Source organism: Battus philenor, unplaced genomic scaffold (assembly GCF_028537555.1).
Source record: "Battus philenor isolate CCGP_79_NKW_IND1 unplaced genomic scaffold, ilBatPhil1.0.hap1 SCAF_5, whole genome shotgun sequence".
In the NCBI taxonomy this organism is placed as follows: Eukaryota; Metazoa; Arthropoda; class Insecta; order Lepidoptera; family Papilionidae; genus Battus; species Battus philenor.
The window spans coordinates 139,116-157,808 of NW_027181715.1; the positions used below are offsets into that span (position 1 = coordinate 139,116).

Genomic DNA, 18,693 nt, shown 5'->3' on the forward strand with positions numbered 1-18,693 from the left:
GCATGCTTGTTGATTGAACCAATATTATTGTTACAAAAGAGATTAATATTTGGTCTTAACATATATTATTCTGTGATTACTGGTGCTTGTAGATATAGATGTGCATCTCTAATCACCAAGTTTTAGCCTTAGAACTCTAAGTTAAACTAGAATAATAAATGTCTATTAACATTTTTTGTTTCATATAAAGAATTAATACAAGGGCTTATAAAAATTCATATAGCCATTCTTGAGAATACTATTACAATTGTGTTATATCTTCCAACTACCAAGCTGATAACAAAAAAATCCTAAATAAGACTTACTAGACCAAAAACTATGGACATAAAGATAAAGTAGTAAATCTAGGTCCACATCGTTTATCAAGAATCTGTTGAATGTGCATTCAAGGTAAACTAAAAAGAGGCAGCAAGTCTTAGGGTGAAACAAACAATAACTTTGGTGCTTATATATTGTTATAAAAATATATACTGAGTTAATTTTGCGCAATAAGTTCTTCTTAAGTATCTTAAAAGTTCATTTAGAAAAAAACGTATTTTTTAAAAAAATATTTCAAAAATAAAATATTTGATTGGACAAACGTTAAGGACAATTTCTGAATAGTATTTTTAAAATTAAGTTTTGTAAGATGAGTATAAATTCCAAAGTAACCCTTAATTGTCATTTTTCAAGTATCAAACAATTGAATTTAAAAAATAGACGTAGGTTTCTGCATAAGATATCTAAGATTTGTTAAAGTGTAACGATTATTTGTATTATTTATTATGTTAAACTTCGTTGAGACATATGGTTGCAGGGAGCTGACAACACCGAATTTGACGTTTCATATCATGTTTACATAAAAAACTTCGTGTCATTTCCCAGTTGGTTTCGGCGTTGCGTTTCAATAGACGGCGCTTTAACACTGTAACTTTGGCGCGAGGCAGTCGCATTGCAAACGCAAAGTAATATAATAGTTAGGAAAATGGAGCAGCAAATGAAACTGTTCACGCGGGAGGAGCTCAAATGCAGAAATTCGCGCGAAGACGCGATCCTCATCATACATAACGGAGTCTACGATGTGACCAAGTTCCTGGACGAGGTGAGTCGGCAATTTGCACCCGGGCAACTCAACAAATAACCTACTCGCTGTATTGTAATAGGCGAGGGTAGACGTAATGAATAAATGTCGTTTTCGTCGGTGTGATGCTATTGCCTATCGCGGTAATTTTTGCACGACAAATTGTAATTCATTTTCAACTTTTTAATTTTTTTTAAAATGTTAAATCTACGTCATAACTTTATGCACAATTGTTAATTTATTATTTGTATATGTGTCTTTAAAATGAAATATATACAAAAGGCAAACTTCTAGATTGAATTCCCTCCCAGTTTACTTATTGGAAGTGTATTGAAACATCCTATCGGTGTAGGGGTAGAATATGTCGCTTATATATAAGTTTCATTAGCATGTTAAAAATATGATATTACATTTTCATGTTCATAAATTTTATTAAAATAATTTTTTAATAGTAAGCATGTTTTTTTAAAGTTTATTTATTCACAAATACAACATGGGCAAATAAGTTACTTTTACACAAAATATATTTTTTAAGAATATGTGGTTTCAAATGTCATTAGGAAATTATTGAAAATTAACGCATAGATGAATGAAAAATGCTTAAAAGTTTCAAGTACTTTCACAATCAATTACATAGAACATAATGAAAATTAATATTACTACTATATCCACAAAAATTGAAATAAAACTTAGTAAAGGAACTAGTATATTGTAGAAATAAACCGCTTAAAGATTTGTGATAAGGTCGGCTTGATGGACAACAGTTTATTTTCTCTTGCAGAGATATTCCTAAAGTACAATTGGGATAAAATCAATTATTAGAGTAACATCTACAATGTGGTTAATTTTCAAGCATAACAATTTAGTTACATGTATATTTCAAAAAGAAATTCTATAGATCATGAAACAATTTGTACAACTGCATAAAATTCAATTTAATGTGACCAGACTCCTAAGAGACAATAAATGTGAACACAAAAACTTTACTAAACATCTGTCAGGTGCATGTGCTGTTATGCATACCTCTGCACTGAACTGTTAAAACAGTTATCAATACCAAAAATTCATGTTATACTTAAAGATATTAGACAAACTTGGCATTGCTTTGTGAGTCATTGAATTGTATTTGAAGGTCAATTTAAAAAAATCTTCACATACAAGTTTAAATAAATTCCATGCTGACCTTAATCTTTCTTTAGTAATAATATTTAATGATAATATTTGTGACTACCACATTTCAATATTGATTAAATATATACTGTGTTTTAAGATATTTACATGTCAGTTCTTAATAATAATGTCCAAAAATACTACTTATTTGAAAATAAATGGGACATGTTATATACAATAAATAGTGCTTTTTGCTTCAGTGGTATCTTATATATAAAGGAGATGTCACACATTCAATATTTATTAGCTGAAACTGTTTATTGTTTTCTATTTATTTTACTAATTTACCTTTTATTATATTCACTATCCTCTGTCTGCACATTTAATGGTAATATAAATTTTAACAAATCAAATATAGGTCTATCTAATTTAATTAATTCTTTGGTAAATTAACTTACATATGCAAAGTATGTATAAGTTTTACCTATGTAAAAATTTATTGTAAAGTCTATGCATGTTAAGATAAGAATGTTGAGATAAGATATAAAGCTAAAGTTAATTTTATATACAATAGAGCTTGAATAGAGCGATACTGGGATTAGTGAATTAAATGTACTTAATATAAAAAAATAATTATCCGCTTACACATAATTTTCGCGGAATTCGCATAACGGGTCTTTAAGTTCCGTAATAATAGACGTGCCCAGCATCAGCGATGGGGTAGCTGGGGGTGGGCGGGGGAGAACGTCACCCCAGCATTCCGCGTGCCAACGCCACGAACGAGGAATGCCAGACCCGTGCCCTCATTTCTATATTAATTTGTACATCTTTATATGCATCTAAACACTCTATTAGATTGAGATATTTATCGGGTTGTTATGGAGAAATCTTTTTAACTGGCTGTGATGGAGATAACCCAGTTTTTAAATACGGAAACTTGTTCAAAGCCATAAAAAGTAATAATAATCGATTCAGAAGAATGTTTAGTTTGTAACGTCTATTAAATCATTCCTACGAATTATTTTTTTGGGTTTTTGAGCTCTTATGACCATTTCATATTTTTGTAGCATCGATATGTGGGACCGCACCCATGCGTAGAACTTCGTGAAGCTTTTTTTTTTCATGTCAGACAATTGGTTTGATTTGACATTTTGGTACAATCATGAGCAGAAAATTTGTGGAGCACGTTTCGCATCACGAATTTCTGATTTGACCCTACGAGTGTTGTGTTTAATCTCGCGTGAATGACTTGCAGTTTGCGATTTTTTCGTTCTTACTCGTTCACACGTCGACCGCGCTAATGAAAAATAAAAACCAAATGTCATCATAATTCTGCATGTAACGTAGTATGATATGCCGGTCAACCATTCAAAGAGCAACGTGATACTGCGTAGGATTTTAATTTTTAAAAACGTGGCATTGTATGGGTAGATCTTAAAGTATACCATCGGGTTAGAATGATTGCCGAATCACTTTACTTAGTTGTTCAGGACATTGGTAAACAACAAAGATGGTATTGCACATAGTGTGTGCTAGAGCCTTTTATGTAAACGACAGCGGGTTCAAAGTAGTGGCATCTCTTTTTCATAAAATTTTTCTTAACAGCAACGTTTCATCAATTATTTTTAGTAATAAATTCGCTTTTACTTTAACTTGACTCTTCAACAGATATTATGATATAAAACATACGCACGTGGTAATATTTTAGTTGCATCTCTAATAATAGATGGACATACCGAGTCAATAAATTCAAGTTTATCTTATTAAAAATTGCATCTGAAAAATATTTTTATGGTGTAGGTGCTTTAGTGGTCAGCCTGAATAAGATTTACTTGAGGCATAGTGCGGAGCGGGTCTCATCGATATGATATTTATATACTTAAATAGGACATTTTGATACCGAGCCGCGCGGAGAGCTGAGACACACGGGTCGAAGTGCAAGTCATTCCATGGCATCATGCTCTAAAATACAATTAGTTTTTTTTGCGGCATCGAATGCGGACGCTGTCTTGCTTCCTTATGTGTTATAACTGCTGATTGAAGGTAGTGTACACAAGAAAAATGTTCAAGTGACGTGTTCCTGGAGCACCGCACAGACCTTCATGGTACAGCACTAGCTGGAAGCACATGGAGAGTTATAAAATATATTTGTTAATTTGTGGAAATATATTATTTAGTCATTCAAAGTGCTTATAATATTTTGACGTTAATAAACCTTTAAAAAAGCATTACGTAATAATTGAGTTGATAATTCATTTTTAATATTGGTATAATTAACCATTTTTGTAATGGAGGGCAATGGAATTTTTCTCAAATTCATTGCGACAAAGATCCGAGACACGTTAGTCACATTGAAACTTTTTAAAACTGCCCACTTGAAAATACTTTTAATTATTATCTTAGATATGGAAATGAGGTACAACATTCACGCCCTTAATGCTTCTATACCTACCTACAATCATCCTGTAGAACTCGGTACTAATCTTTTTATATATATATTATTCTGTCATCAATTTTCACAAATTTGCAGTAAAGTTAAAATTACGTTTCAGCGTTTTTTTTTGTTGTTGTAAAATCTGACTTGGTCTGCAGCCGTCATGGCACTCGCAGATGCCGCGGGTGCGGAGGGGCAAGACGCCGAGGGCGCTTATTCTCACACCTCTTTTAAGGTATCAAAGCTCGAAGGCTTTCTGTGAAGGCTCCTCGGGCGGCTGCAACACTACAATTCCACTGGATTGGATGGCCGTTTTGGATTATTACGGATTTAGCATGTCTCTATTTGTGATTTTCAAAAAAAGTCTCGATGGACTTCGGTTAACTTTTGGTGATAAAATTCAATCTCGTGCTATTATTTACAAAGGGTTTAATGATTTAGTTTCAAATAAGAGTGAGCTCAGTGCTCGTCGCTATGGGTTCACATGATGACACGACGTATTGATTGTAAAAGGGACTCGCGCGTTTCAACCATTTATATAAGAACATTCAATTGAATTTTATTTAATGCCGTGCAATTCGCGGACTCGGTGTTTCTGTGAAACCTTCGCAGTGGTAATGTTTTAATTTAAGATTAATTCCAGCGGCTTCCGTGTGCGCGTGTCATACGTCACGGAGCGTGACTTCACTTTTATGGACAAATCGTTTTACTGAAGCGCACGGCCTCGACATCCATTCTTGCCGGCGATGAAGATGTAATTGTACAAAAGTATACATTGTTGCTGTTTAATTGTACGGCAGATATTTCTCCTGCGTTACTGATGCTCGTGCGCGGTACTGTCGCGAGATTTCTTAGACGATCACCAACGGCTATTACCTTGGCTATTGATTGGCTAGTACCAGAAACGTTCACATTTGAACGATTGCAAATTTACTAGTTTCGTACTATTTTTGATAAAACTTGGTCAATGTATTGGTACAAATCCTTATAATGAACATTGTGTTTGGTGAAATGCCACTCTATCATTAATAGAAAAGTAAATAATTTCCCCAGCGACGGCCTCCGCCAAACCGGACAGTTGTACTATACTACTAGTCGAAGTGCCGCTGTATCGATGTTATCTATGCGTACCCAAATAAAGAACACGCCAGTAGGTACTAAAGGACAGATTTAATGCGCGCGCAGTAACTGTTCAATTAGGCGATAAGGCCGTATCGGACTCTAAAGTGCGATCGGATGGGCGCGCTCGTTAGCGCGACGCGCGGCCTGCGCAACTGCGCGCAACATGTTTTACGTTACGTTTTTATCGAACCAATTTCGATTTCCTTTGAAATAAAACTAACTCTATAAAGAATGGGTAGCGCTTAAGATCTCGCAGGAAACATGACGCGTAGGTCGGTATTGTTTGACCATAAGAGCAGTAAATCGCTCAAAACTTTGGTAACAGATAATTAATCGAAACGTAATCAGCTAAAAACTGTTCTATTTTAATGCGTAATATTTAGTTAAGCCTTAAGTAGATAACTGCTCTGTTTCTATTTCGACTAATAAGTCTGGAACTTTCGTTTCCTAAGCTAGCGGAGATGCCGTGGCACTTGTCCAAAGGGTAGGATATATTGGTTCAGACCTCAACGAACCTTTAAAACTGATTGTTGACTGATATTGTCGAAAAGGGCTCGCGCTACAATCAACCGCAGCGAATAGTTACCCATGCGCGGGCAACTAAGCTGATTACTTTGCTTTATTACCTTCTATCATTCTCTCTCTCTCTCTCTATATTTATATATATATATATATATATATATATATATATATATATATATATATATATATATATATTGATCTGTTTTAATAAATAAATAGCGCGTGGTCACCTTTCCATCGTTATTGTTATTATATCGTATCATTAATTGATATGCAGTTACGAAACAGCTGTGAGGCCGTGTTGCCGCGTACGCAGCGCGTGATCAATTGGTACATGTAGCTCAGGAATTGTTTCATGGAACGGCGACGCCTGCAGTAATAACTGCAAATCCTGTAAATCCATTGCGTAGATATTTAGATAGAATTGGCAATAGAATACATCAATAGATACGTTTAAGAACACTTACAATCAATGAGGCAATCATAAACGTTACGTAACGTGTAACGCTCGGTGTCTCATAACACGAGCCGCGTGTCCGTGCGCCTGCGCCGGCGCCGCGCCGCGTCGGACGTTACCGTTATCACTGCAGAATTTAATTCGGACGCCGCTCTTTGACCTTCGTTTGTTTCTTATTATGCAATTCAATATCATAATCAGGAATAAAAAAATTAACAAAACAACACAAAAATTATTTACCGTTGTCCACTAGTACCTATTTTTCACGAAGAACAAAAAAACACGTGCAAGTTGTACATGACACGGCACAGCCACAGGCCAAATGCCGCGTAGTTGGAAGTTCTCTGCGCTTAGCTACGGGCGTGCGCGCTATAAATCCCAAATAAGAAAAAAATACTCTTATATACTACGTATAAATTTGTGGATGGAATGTCATTAACAGATTCCGCGGGTTAGCCTGAGACCTGTTTTAAAATAGCAAAGCTCGAAGACAACCAGAGGAGCCCCGGCTCGAGCCGCTGCACAAGCTCGCCGAGGCTTCGCGGCTGTTTATGTCGGCAAGCTCTCACAATGTTACAACGTTAATAACCGTGCCGTTACATGCGTTGAACTAAGCGTCGATTTTCATGGCGAAATACGTGCGTGTACAACAGGCCTAAGGCGCGGCTGGGTTTAAGTTTCGTTGATTATAATTCAGGTCGTGTTCGACGCAGAGTTTCACTTATTTGTGCACGCATTAATCATGTGCCCACATCCGCCGGCACACAGTCGGACCTTGAGACATCAACTCGAGGGTGACTATCATAAGCAGAGTATTTTGTGGAGGTGTCTTGCAGCTTTTCAACCTTAAGCCTCCGCAGTGCTGTCTCTGTAAATCTGTTGATAGGCGTCGGTATCTGTAAAGCAATCCAGTCAACACCTTTTTCAAACAATGCACCGTCTTGAGACCGGAATACATTCTCGACTTTCCGGATGATGCAACGACCAATACACAAAACAATTTTCAGCCAAACACGGATTGCAAACTTATACGAGCCACTACAGTGTCAAGTACCTCCTGGACTATCCGCTAATTTTCTCCCTGTACCTTAAGGAGTGGTTGTAACGTTGTAGCCCGACAACGTTATACAAGGTAGACGTGGTTTGGCGCCCTGAATGAGTGGTGAGTGATCATCCATGCCGGGCGCGGCTCGCTCGTGAGTTACTCTATGAGTGTATACCCATGCAACCTAATAGCTTGGGAGCTTCCCAATTTGATAGAAAATTAAAACGGCCCGAGCTAAGCTTGTTGAACAGTGGCCTTCTGTCGAAAGAAGTCTTGTCTCAACAATGTTTTTGCATCACGTGAAGTACTACTTCAAATATAAGCGAATTGACGTCACACAAGCAGTTCTAACAGACATGCACGACAGAAATGAATGCGCTTTTTATGCAAATTAAGACGATCTCTTTATTGAACGCGTTTAATGAACTGATTCCTCTAATCCAGTGATTCCCAAAGTGGTCTATATCGACCCCTAGGGGTCTATGGCAACCTGCAAGGGGTCTACGTCAGCGAAAAAAAATTTGGGGGTCCATGAAATAAAAATGGGGGTCCACGATGGTGGATCTCAACACATACACTAATAGTACCTATTTACTTACATCATACTATCTTATAATATCAAAACATTATATATGTTACGTATATTTTACATAACAGGTACAAAATTTTAATTTGAGTAGTTTTAATTTAAATTAAATTCATAAATTATCATGTGTTTTTACTTTATGTTTCTAACACTAAATTGCACTACAGTTAGAAATTTACAGGAAATCAATATCAGGTAAGTAGGGGGTCTACCCAACATGGTAAAACATGGCAAGGGGTCTACGACACAAAAAAGTTTGAGGAAATCTGCTCTAATCCGACGTTTCACGTCCTTTTTCGTGTCGTGTCCGACAGTTTACACCTAAAATTCTTACACCCCTTATGTAGCATATATAATTTTTATATTAAAGCGAGACATAAACACGTGTCGAGTCAATTTACGAATTTTTCCCCCCGTGGGGCGTGGACCTCACGTTTCGAAACACGATACACTTGATACGCTACATAATCATTGAATACACATTGATTAGATACATATAGATTGGATATATATTGGTTGAATACACTTTGATTGGATACACATTCAACAAGTTAACTTACGACATCTTATGGTCTATCTCTACTCTTATGGTGACAGGCCGGAGGTATGAATTACATGTCGTCTATCATATATATGTGCGGTTTTGGTTTTTATAGCGGTTTTAGTTATCAACAATACTAACTGGGCTGAATGAAGAATTATTATCTAAATAAATACGTTAGGGATATCTTGCTTTCTGCTTGAACAACCTTTCTATGATCATCTGTATCAAATTGTAAGCTGTTTCTATTATGAGATCGTTTTTCTGTCTGATTTTCGGCTAGAATATCCTATCGCGCGTTTTACATTTCCAGAGCAAAGTACTGCAGATTCAGTTCATTGACTCGTTGACCGCTCCGTGTTAAAACCGAATGCGTTTTTACACGAACACGTTCATGCGAAACAGCGTTCACTGTGCAACGCTTATCAAGTAAATTATGAACCTCGATAATGGCGAGTTGAGTTAGACATCAGAGACCCACATCGCTATGTTGAGGTACTTCACCCAAAACAAAGACCTCACACATGCGCTGTAACATGTTCATCGAACTCTTATTTGGTTTTATGCTTCCTAAAACATCAATAAAGATAAAGTTTATTTATTTAACATTGGAATTTTTTACAGAACTCTTATTGATCGTGAACCTATTATCGTATAATCTATGTTTTTTTTTTAATATATCTTATTTTTTACTATACTTCGCAAGGTGCTATAGTTGTGCAGAAGAAGAAAGAAGAAACTTTACAACAACAATTTTTTTAATAAAGTTTAACACCGATTTATATATATAAATTTTATCAGATATAGCCAAAACGAAATAAAAATAATCATGAGACATCACTGCTATGAACTCTTATCATTTAAATATTCGTTTATTGCATAATAAGCTTTGTATGTCAATGTTGTATTTGTTGTATGCTATACCATATTGTTGTTTTGTCCACAGCATCCTGGTGGTGAAGAGGTGCTGCTAGAGAAAGCGGGCCAGGACGCCACGGAACCCTTCGAGGATGTCAGTCACAGCTCTGACGCGAGGTGAGGAGCAATAATAACAATCTTAATTGATCTCTTTCCGTAGGAAGATTTGTCTAAGAGGAACTCTTCTCTCAGAGGTTCATCGTAGTCTCTTCTCGTTAAAATAATTGTGTTTGTTGTTGTTAGTTGGCTAAGCCACGATGTTTGGTCAATTAGACGCGTCCGAATTTTTATCTGAAGGTCTTGCTTCAACACTTGAAGTCAATGTTAGTTATTGGCCAAGTCAGCGATGTCACTTGCAAATAGACCAAGGGAAACCAACCGCTCGTCACGTCACGCGACCTGACTCGGAGAGCGGTCTAATCCATCCTATAAATTAAGTAAGGACCCAAGTCCAGACATCTGTGGGATTCCTCGAGTTATGTACTGTATGTTTAGGATAAGCATTTTCAGTACTAGGCTGCCAAAGTTTTGTGAAATTTTATGTTTACCTTTAACAATGATAACCGCCCAGTGTCCCGCATTCGGGGGACTCCGGCTCGAAATCGAGTGCCGGTCTGGCGTAAAAATCAGGGAGGAAACCATAGCCTCCCTGATAAGCGAAAAAGAGACCAAAGACGACTTCCTCTCATACTGCAAAGAAATAATTATAAAAGTAATTAACAAAAATAAAAGTTAAAGAAAATTAATACAAATGTAAATAGAAAATAAGAAATGTTAATGTGATATATACAATGTGATATTAATGTTAAGCGAAAAAACAATGTAAATAAACAGAAATAAAATTACAAAATGTTAATGTGTAACGAGAGAGGAATGAAAGGTCACAGAGCGAAAGAGAATGAAAGAAGAAATGTGGAAGAAAACCGAATGAAAGATCTTAAGATGTATAAATGAAGAGTAAGAAAATAAAAAAAATTGTAAAAAACTAAATAAATTAAAACAAAAAGTCCCTGTCCCACGCCAGATAGGGGGTACGAGAGGCTCCCAATAGCGGGGCCATTAAAAAAAAAACAACCAATACCAATAGTGAAAACCTGCAGTAGTAGTTGAAACTATCAAGTATCTTCTGAAAGTAGTGGAACATTCTAGAGAACCGTATCGGTCCAACACGTTATTCGTAATCATTGATGCATAAAACTGTAGTCGACGCCTTCGTCCGTCCAACACTGACTTTCTCTTTGTTTTGTTTTTTGTTTACTATTGTGTAATATCTATCTACAACCAATTTCTGTACTTGAGCTATTGATTAACAAAACGCAAACGCGCCGGCTAATTGGTGTATGTTACTGCAATTTATTTAAGCGTGCAAAAAAACAGGCTTCTATGATTATCTGCGTGCAATTCCAATGGCCTTGGAATTTGTAGAATGAGGCGCATTTATTAAAATGGGAAAGACAAGTTTTTTGCAGTTTGAGCCGGCAGCGGTTCGTGGCAGTGATAGCGGTAATCTGCATTGATAATACATTTTAACCTACACGCGCGTGGCAGAGGTTATCTCTGTTACGTTCAGTATATCTCATATTTATCTTTTTTACTCATTTTCCCTGTACGCTCGGGAGTACGAAATCTTGATCGATAGGTGCTTCTATGCATCGAATGATTCCAGAAGGCTTGCAAGGAGTATTTATTGAAACGAGATTACTTTGACCGTCGGCAGGGCGCTGATGAAGCAGTACAAGATAGGCGAGCTGGTGGAGGCAGACCGCACGCCCAGCAAGACCGGCTTCGCGCCGCAGTGGAGCAACGACACGCCGCAGGAGCAGGGCAAGTGCGTAGTCGCCTAGTTACCGTCATCACCGCCACCACTGTCACCACACCGCCACCACACTGCGCTCGCATACACACAAACGACGGTGGACTCACCCCCGGGAAGCTCTCACCTCCCTGGAGGCTTCCAATAATTCTTTCCGTGAAAATCTCCGCACACACTTCGCGAACGAGTTTTTGTTCGCACCGCTAAAGTATTTACTACTAATTCTAAAGCCTTATTATCGTTAATAAAATTGCAGTGGCGTGCGGCGGTGTTCAGGTTGGTTTCATTAAATTCATCAAGTGACTTGTTCTGCTATACCAATGAATTTTTATTAGGACAAGTTATATGTTATTGTTACTTAACTGAACGAAGCCTTTGCGTTACCTCCAATAGCATGACAGCAACTCCAGTAAAAAGTTCAGGCAACAGAAGCGTTCATTTATGTACTTATTAGGAGATAATCCTAAGAATAAGGAAAACTTAATTAGCTAAATAGCCTTAATAAATATTATTTTTCTAGCAGATATTTATTTATACAAATATATCTCCTTTTTTATACAAGTATGTTCAAGGTACTTAATGTCTAAACTAGCATTTTAAAATGGTTGTTTCATTGAAGAAAACCTTTTCCGTTTTGATTTTACCAGAATCTCATTCTCATAACTAAAACGAAAACAGATTATCAAATGTGAAACAAAATTCCATTTTTGTCTGTGCCAAAGATGTACCAAAGTACAGAGCTCGTAATTTAAAAAAAATCTATTTTTATAAATGCGAATAAGTTATAATCGAAATACTTTTTGACGTAAGACAATATATGCGCTGTCATCTCGAGTTGCTGTCGAATAGAAAAAATAACGAACGCAAAGGCTTGGTGAGGGTTCCGCATCCAGTCTTTCTGCCTCGAATAATAAACCTGTATTCTATTTAACATATTAATCTATCTCTATGGAGCCTGTTGTATTTACTGTAGATCTTATATAGCATTGTGATTTTATGTTATAAGATGTTTGTTAATATTCATATATTATAAGTATATTATAACCAATTAAAACTATACTATCAAATATTTATTTATTATTGATTAACAAACGCTCTCTGCTATATTCCTAAATGTATATAATTTATGATATGAAACTTTTTCTTCCTACCACACACATCCGTAGGGAGAGCGAAATAAAAAATTGTTATGTAGATATATATATTTGTGTAGCCACATAGGCATGGAGGCCTGTAGTGTAGAGTAGTTTAGGCGCACTCATGAAATGATTGCCTTTTTGTTATAGATAGTATGTTGATGAGCTTTGTTGAGCTTTTTAGGTATTTGATCACAACTTATGCCGCTAACTGTTCAGTGATATCAAAGTAAATGTTCACCCATGTAAGAGTGGAACAATAAATAACATTAATCAACTCAAGCTTTCTTATTTATCATATCCAAGCCTGCGCTCCGTTTCCAGTGGACACAAGTCTGTCTACCCTTAAAGCAGTGTTTCCTATTAACAATTTATTTGAAACATTTCCTTTTCCTTGTTTCTACACTAACATTTAAATGCTTCTTCTTTATAATTAATAAAACACATCACATTTAAGTCCTAATGGATCTGCATATATTTGAAACCATTTAAACTACATGATATGCATGACATACAAAACTACATGACATGGTTTCTTTTAATATTTTTTTCTTGTGGAGTGGTTGTGGTAAGGCTGATGGTAATTTTATTACAACCGTGTCTATCCTCTATAAAATATGGTAATGTTTGGTTTTACAGTACACTTCTACATAATGCAATGCCTCATAGTGATCATGTAAATAAATTTAATAAGTTTAAAACTCTTAAGTGATAATAATACTTGGGGATGTGATGGTCTAACTATTACGGTAAAGAATTCAGCGAAAGTGATCATAAAAGAACTCTACTGAGTTTTTTGTGGGCTCTAAAATAAGTGCATGTCTGTGACTTCGCTGCCACATATTGTAAGTTGTGGCTGAAGAGCTCAATTTTATTGTAGTCATTCCTGTTATGATGTACACAACTGAACACTATATGAGATCCTAAGTAAATATTAACATGATTTATTGACCTAAATTCTGCTTAAAGAGTCAAACCAAAAAATTTTTCCACTTATTCCTGTTACTGATCATGGTTACACAAATAAAAGATGATTAAGTAATATATGCCATTAAGTCCACCGTTGCAAAAATTGTAAAAAAGGTAAACAAATAGAAAGCTCTGGACAATGTTATATATAAGTAATGTAGGCTAGTTTGATTTGATAATATTCTTGTAGTAGTGTGGTGTTGGTGGAGCAGCTGTGGCTACAAAAGTATTACTCTCTCTGAGGGAGTGAATCCAGCTTTCTTTTGAATCCATCAACATGAAGTGGAAAGTCTTTCGGACCTCTTGCCATTTGCTCTAACCTGGATAACAATTTTCTTCCGATTATGCGACATTGCATGAACCAGAAAATATACTTTTAAGTTCTGGCACCACTGTATATCGGATAAATGATAATAGCCAGTTTAAACCACCTACCGGAGGAAAGTAAGCTGACAGAAGCCTTTGCATTTTCTGGTCAAACCAGGAATGGGAACAGGCGCTTTTCTCTATCTTTACATCTATGTTCGATGACGTGCACAGATAGACATAACACCTAGGATTATGATGAGATGGTGCCTCAACGCCGATAAAATAACTTATGAATCCTGACCGTAGACATGGAGCATATTGATGTCTTGTAAATAATGTTATTTTTAGAAAAGGAGTAGCGCATCCCAACTGCTGTCGATGCTAATCCATTTTTGTTTGTTTGTCAGTGCGTGGACGTCGTGGGTGCTGCCGTTGGCGTTGGCGCTGGCCGCCACCATCCTGTACCGGTACCTGTTCGCGTAGTGGCTGCCGCAGCGCTGAGCCTCCCGCACCGCTCTACATGGCTTCCTTCTCTAATTTGTACTGCAGTCAATGGATTCGGCGAGGTCGAGGGCTCTCAGGGAGTTCTCGAGCGCGGGGAGCTGTGTGGCGCGGTGCCTAGTGCCTTTTTCCGTTTGTAGCTCAGTTGTATGGAGCAGCAAAATCCCTCCCCGGCTCGGCGCGTGCGCTTGCGGCCGAGCCCGTAGCTTAAGTGACAGATTTGCCAAGAGATATACCTCACGATATTGTCCAATATTCCTGATAATCATATTTGATGACATTAATCCTAGTTTTGAGACGCGGCTGCGACATTCTGTAGCTCATATACTGCAACCAAAATAAATAATTAAATATGCACTTCAGACTACACACGGAGACTGCGCGTTGCATTCTGTGCAATGTGCAAAATATAACTAATGGTGCCGGTGCTAGCGTCCCACCCGCCGTCCGTTTGTACTTTTGTAATGTTGGAACTGCACGCGTGCGTCGCCGTCATACTTTACAATTACGTGCGCGCTGTGTACCCTCGAAGCGGTTGGTCCTCCTGCTCGCGCACGCCACATAACATTTGTGATGACGTAAAGCAATATAGATATAATAGTTATGAGCCAATTATAATTTCTTGAAGCCTGTCCAGGTGTTGTTAGGTTACTTTCTTTGATGTAATTAGATTGTGTTGCCGGTGCGCACTGTTGCTGGCTGGGTGCGCGTTCGCAACGTAAGGCTCCGCACAAACGAAGCAATGTACATTGCAGACCAGGGAAATGAATCATCTATATGAATACTTTTATATGAGAATAGTTTTATTCAATATTTTATGGCATGGGGTGTTGGAACGCGGTGTTAATTCGGTTTTTATATACGTATTAACTTTTGGCCTTGAGTGTATGATTTAAGGAAACTTGCGTATTTATTAAGAATAAAATTTGTGCATTTTTTGTTTCTATCATACAATTCCATTGTTTTTTTTTTAATTTAATAACTAAGTGACATCAGAGATGTGTTTAATAGTTTGAGGTTTTGTTTCAATTTTTCAAAGTATTTATATAAAGTATATTAAAAAATTATATGTGTTTTATTTAATTTTATCTATACTAAAACATTCATAATGTCCAGGTGGCTCAGAGCCTTAAAAATTATTTAACAATCAACTGCAACATGTCCTTCATACTAAGACATTCATACATCTAATTAATACAATTACAGTGCAATAAACATTAGAGAAAAAAAAACAGTAAAGCCTTTTCATTTTAAATCAAGTTGTCAATACACACTTAGACTATTGTTACTGCCTCGGTCCAGCTTCAGAGCTATCCGTAACAAGAGACACATATCTCAGCGCCTTCCGACCTGAAAAGGGACAATTATGTTTATTTGAATATATGGAATTGGTCCATGAACTACCTTCAAATGAGTAAAAATTGAAAATATTATAATAAGTATAAGGTTATTTTTTGGCCATAGAGATTTTTTTATATCAAAATGGTTTTCAGTTCATATCTTCCAGTCTTCATGGAAATAAAAAGAAACTTAAAGCATGGTGTTTTTTCAAAAATAATAATGAGAACTAAATACTCACTAGACTCACAATCGACTCAAAAAAATTAATTATAAACTTCCTAGGAAGTCTCATAAAAATTGTATAATTAATTTTTGTGGGTGACAATAAATTTTGGGAACAAATTGCTAAAGTTATTAAGAATTTTTTTTTAAATTAGTACCAAAAAATTCAGTTTGCCATGGGCGCTTTATAGTTCAGAGTGTCCCACACATTTTACTTTCGAAAGATTTCAAAATGGAGGTCCATTTGATACAACTTTTTTATCTAATCGGAGGATTCTCCTGGAATTTTCCCTATGACACGTTCAAGTGATCATTACAAGTTAGTTAAAGTGGTCAATGTAAATAATCTAAAGTGGAAAATGATATAAATGATAATAAACAAATGGAAAATGTCATTGAAAATCTATTTATACAATTAAATATTCAAAAATTGTAAATGTAATAATCACTAGTCAGCGATAGATATCTAACTAATGTCTCCTTATACAGAATAAACCTTATAACATGGAGTGCCCGCCAGCAAATACACTTTAGCTTAGAAGTTTATCTATGTAAACACTTAAATATTGCCACAGAGTTATACCTTTGTGTTGTTTCAGACAACTAAATAATTTATACCTTAACAGAGAGCTATGCCCAACTTTTTGCAGCAAGATTGATTCAATGAGGTCCATAGAAAAACTAATATCACATTCATAGCTCAAACAATTGCAGCCCACTGCTGCTGGGAGCGAAAGTTTCTTGAGTGGCCATCACACGGCAGAAGATGCAGCATAGGTAACCCCCCAGGTCAAATGATGACATAATCAACATTGCAGGTAGTCAATTGTTGCATTAATTGTGATTATTTTTGGGGGAGGCCTATTCATTGCTGTGGGTATTTATTGGCTGACTTGAATGAAGGGATATCTTAAAAAAGTATATAATCATACCCAATAAGAGAACAGTGTGAACAGTGGTACATCTGACAGCGTGTGCAGAACTGTTGGCAAGAGTTGCAGAGAGCCCTTTCACAGTAGTTGCAGAACACCTCCACAGCCGCACCGCAGCTGCAATGTGTCACTGCACATGCTTTATCTTGAACCTAAAGGAGATTAGTACAGTAAATTTTTTATAAAATTGTATTAGAAATGAAATCTTAACTGCAGAGAAACAAGCCTCCTTGGGAAGTCAGTTGTTATGAATCTACAATTTTTGAAACTTTCTTACAGTAAAACTTGAATTTTCAGAATAATAAGACCTTTTAAGTTCCATTTTAATAAATTCATTATGTATTAAGCAAAATTAAAAAAATGTGTTGTTTGATAAGTATATAATGTCTACTTATTACATCCAGCAAATTAATATTTATTTCCTGTTTAATTATGTTCTCTGTGGCAAATGCAGTTTTTATTTTAAATATTGCAGTGCATTTGGTGATTCTTTTGGCTTGTGGTTGTTATACAAAATAAATAATTATATATTGAGATGGTGTATTTAAATGCCAATTCAAAATATCTTTATTCAAGTAGGTTTTTAAACATACATTTTTATTGTCAGTTATTTTACCATCATATGTAGTATGTTACCAATGGCTTGAAAAGCTGGTCTGCTGTGAAAAACTGACCAGACACTTAACTTATGGAGGAGCTGATATACTAAACTAGTTATTAACATATTAGAATTCAAAATGTTTATGATAATTTGCAATTAGAGATTTTTTATAATGTACAAAATATTATTTACCGAACTTAGTAAAACAAATTCTGACAATTTTTTAAGTACCCACCTTAGCTTCCTCATTGAGAAGAGAACCATCCTTCCCAATAACCAGCTGCTTCATGCCATCTCTATTATTAACAACCGAAACTTCCTGATTACTTGCATTGTTTTGACAGGAGGATTTCTTTGCTCCCCTAAACAAAAGCTCTAGGGTTTTCTCTGGAAAGTCGTTAGATAAATTAAATAATGAGGGTAGAGAACTTTTTATACCTTGGGTAGTGACACAATTAGTTGCTATATACCATAAACTTTTCTTAGCCTGTCTTCATTGTTATTAAATTGCTTCAGGCCGACGTGAACCTTGCTCTGTGGCATAAAGTCTTCGATAAACGGATTTGAACGTTTTGTGGCCATCACTTTGTTTTGTGAATTGTGCTGTATTAAATTGAAAATATATATAAAGTTTCACTAATGATTACTTAGAGACGTTAAGTATAAATTTCACTAAATGTTTTTCTTTACGGTAACGAATGTATTAATAAAATGTCAATACAATATTAAGATTTATTATGATCACTGTATGTTTGACATTTGTCATAAAATTTATCATCACCACAGATAAGCATTATGATATTCATTGTAATTGTTTCATTTTTTATTTACTTATATAAGCATAAAAAAGACTTATGACAATATTGTCATGAAATTTTTTGAAAAAAAAATAAACTTCTTCTATTTCAATCTTATCTAGAGAAATTAAGAGTCGCAAATTATTACATATTTAAGTTTACGTTTTTTTATAGTGTTACTATAGAGTAATCGAACTTTTTTCTTTTTAAATTTCTAGTCCACTTATAATATTTAAAATACCTCTGCTTTATAATATTTTTTATACAATTAACCTAG

The 18,693-nt window shown here is 35.7% G+C and overlaps 2 protein-coding genes across 2 annotated transcripts; one reads left to right on the forward strand and one right to left on the reverse strand.

Moving 5' to 3' along the window:
- The first annotated feature begins 839 nt into the window (after window positions 1–839).
- LOC137929326 (cytochrome b5-like) lies at window positions 840–15,587 on the forward strand. Its single transcript, XM_068772216.1, has 4 exons — window positions 840–1,081; window positions 9,824–9,912; window positions 11,513–11,623; window positions 14,430–15,587. The coding sequence occupies exons 1-4, from the start codon at window positions 965–967 to the stop codon at window positions 14,503–14,505; spliced, it is 393 nt and encodes a 130-aa protein (XP_068628317.1). The 5' UTR covers window positions 840–964; the 3' UTR covers window positions 14,506–15,587.
- LOC137929325 (apoptosis regulatory protein Siva) lies at window positions 15,580–18,358 on the reverse strand. Its single transcript, XM_068772215.1, has 4 exons — window positions 18,090–18,358; window positions 17,855–18,006; window positions 17,019–17,170; window positions 15,580–15,873 (listed from the first exon to the last, which is right to left on the reverse strand). The coding sequence occupies exons 1-4, from the start codon at window positions 18,199–18,201 to the stop codon at window positions 15,834–15,836; spliced, it is 456 nt and encodes a 151-aa protein (XP_068628316.1). The 5' UTR covers window positions 18,202–18,358; the 3' UTR covers window positions 15,580–15,833.
- Between the last annotated feature and the right edge of the window lie 335 nt (window positions 18,359–18,693).